The following is a 910-nucleotide window of genomic DNA, read 5'->3' as shown; positions in this document are numbered from 1 at the left end:
CACCGAGCCACCTCCCCAGCCCCCTTGCATATTCCTGGAAGAGGCCACATCTTCACATGTCCTTCTGAGTTAGAAGGACACGTGGAAAGACAGAATAGAGAGAGTGGTTGCTTTGTCAAGGGAGCTGGGGAAACAGCCGAAGCTTGCTCAACGTGGGTCATGCTTACAGTTTGGATTGCCTCATAACAACTTCCCCACCTTCAAAGCAAACGCTATTGTTGAGAGGAGCATGTAGCCGAGAAGCAAAGGGTGGGAGAGTGTGATTTCCCGAAAGATCTTGCCTCTGTCTCAATCTCACTCCTATGCCCCTCACTCCCTTCTGCCTGTCAATAAGGCTGTGGCAGCGAGCTACAGTGCCCCTTGTCCTTTTAGAGAGAGGTCAGAGCATCTGGCCCTGTTACTTTGTCCCCCATGTTGCCGGCTACAGCCAGGGATGGCCTCCATCGACTGTCCGCCTACCTGGAAGAACTCGAGGCTGGGGAATTGAAGAAATTCAAATTATTCCTGGGGATTGCAGAAGAACTGGGCCAGGACAAGATTCCCTGGGGACGAATGGAGAAGGCTGGTCCTCTGGAAATGGCCCAGCTGATGGTGGCCCACATGGGGACAAGGGAGGCTTGGCTTCTGGCTCTCAGCACCTTTGAGAGGATTCACAGGAAGGACCTGTGGGAGCGAGGACAGGGAGAAGACCTGGTGAGGGGTAAGGAGGGGGAGGGAGGGTACAGCCCGGAATACACCCATTCTCTTAGCTTCTTAGCTTTACCATTGTGAGCTGGATTCAAATTTCAGCCCAGTGGTCTTTTTCCATGTCTACTACAAATCCCTAATCCCCTCTTTTTAAAAAAAGGACTTGTGTGTGTGTGTGTGTGTGTGTGTGTGTGCATGTGTGTGTGTGCATGTGTGTGTGTGC

The 910-nt window shown here is 52.2% G+C and overlaps 1 protein-coding gene across 1 annotated transcript in view; it reads left to right on the top strand.

The window, feature by feature from the left end:
• Positions 1–341: 341 nt before the first annotated feature.
• The window catches only part of Nlrp12 (NLR family pyrin domain containing 12), a 29931-nt gene continuing 29362 nt past the window's right edge, over positions 342–910 (top strand). The window contains exon 1 of the mRNA XM_021219727.1: positions 342–700. Within this exon, the coding sequence (XP_021075386.1) occupies positions 412–700 (289 nt within the window). The 5' untranslated portion in view covers positions 342–411. The remainder of the gene's footprint in view (positions 701–910) is intronic.

The sequence above is a fragment of the Mus pahari genome, chromosome 19, assembly GCF_900095145.1.
Source record: "Mus pahari chromosome 19, PAHARI_EIJ_v1.1, whole genome shotgun sequence".
Classification (NCBI taxonomy): Eukaryota; Metazoa; Chordata; class Mammalia; order Rodentia; family Muridae; genus Mus; species Mus pahari.
Note: the sequence above shows the minus strand (reverse complement) of the source record. Positions and strands in the feature narration are given on the sequence as shown.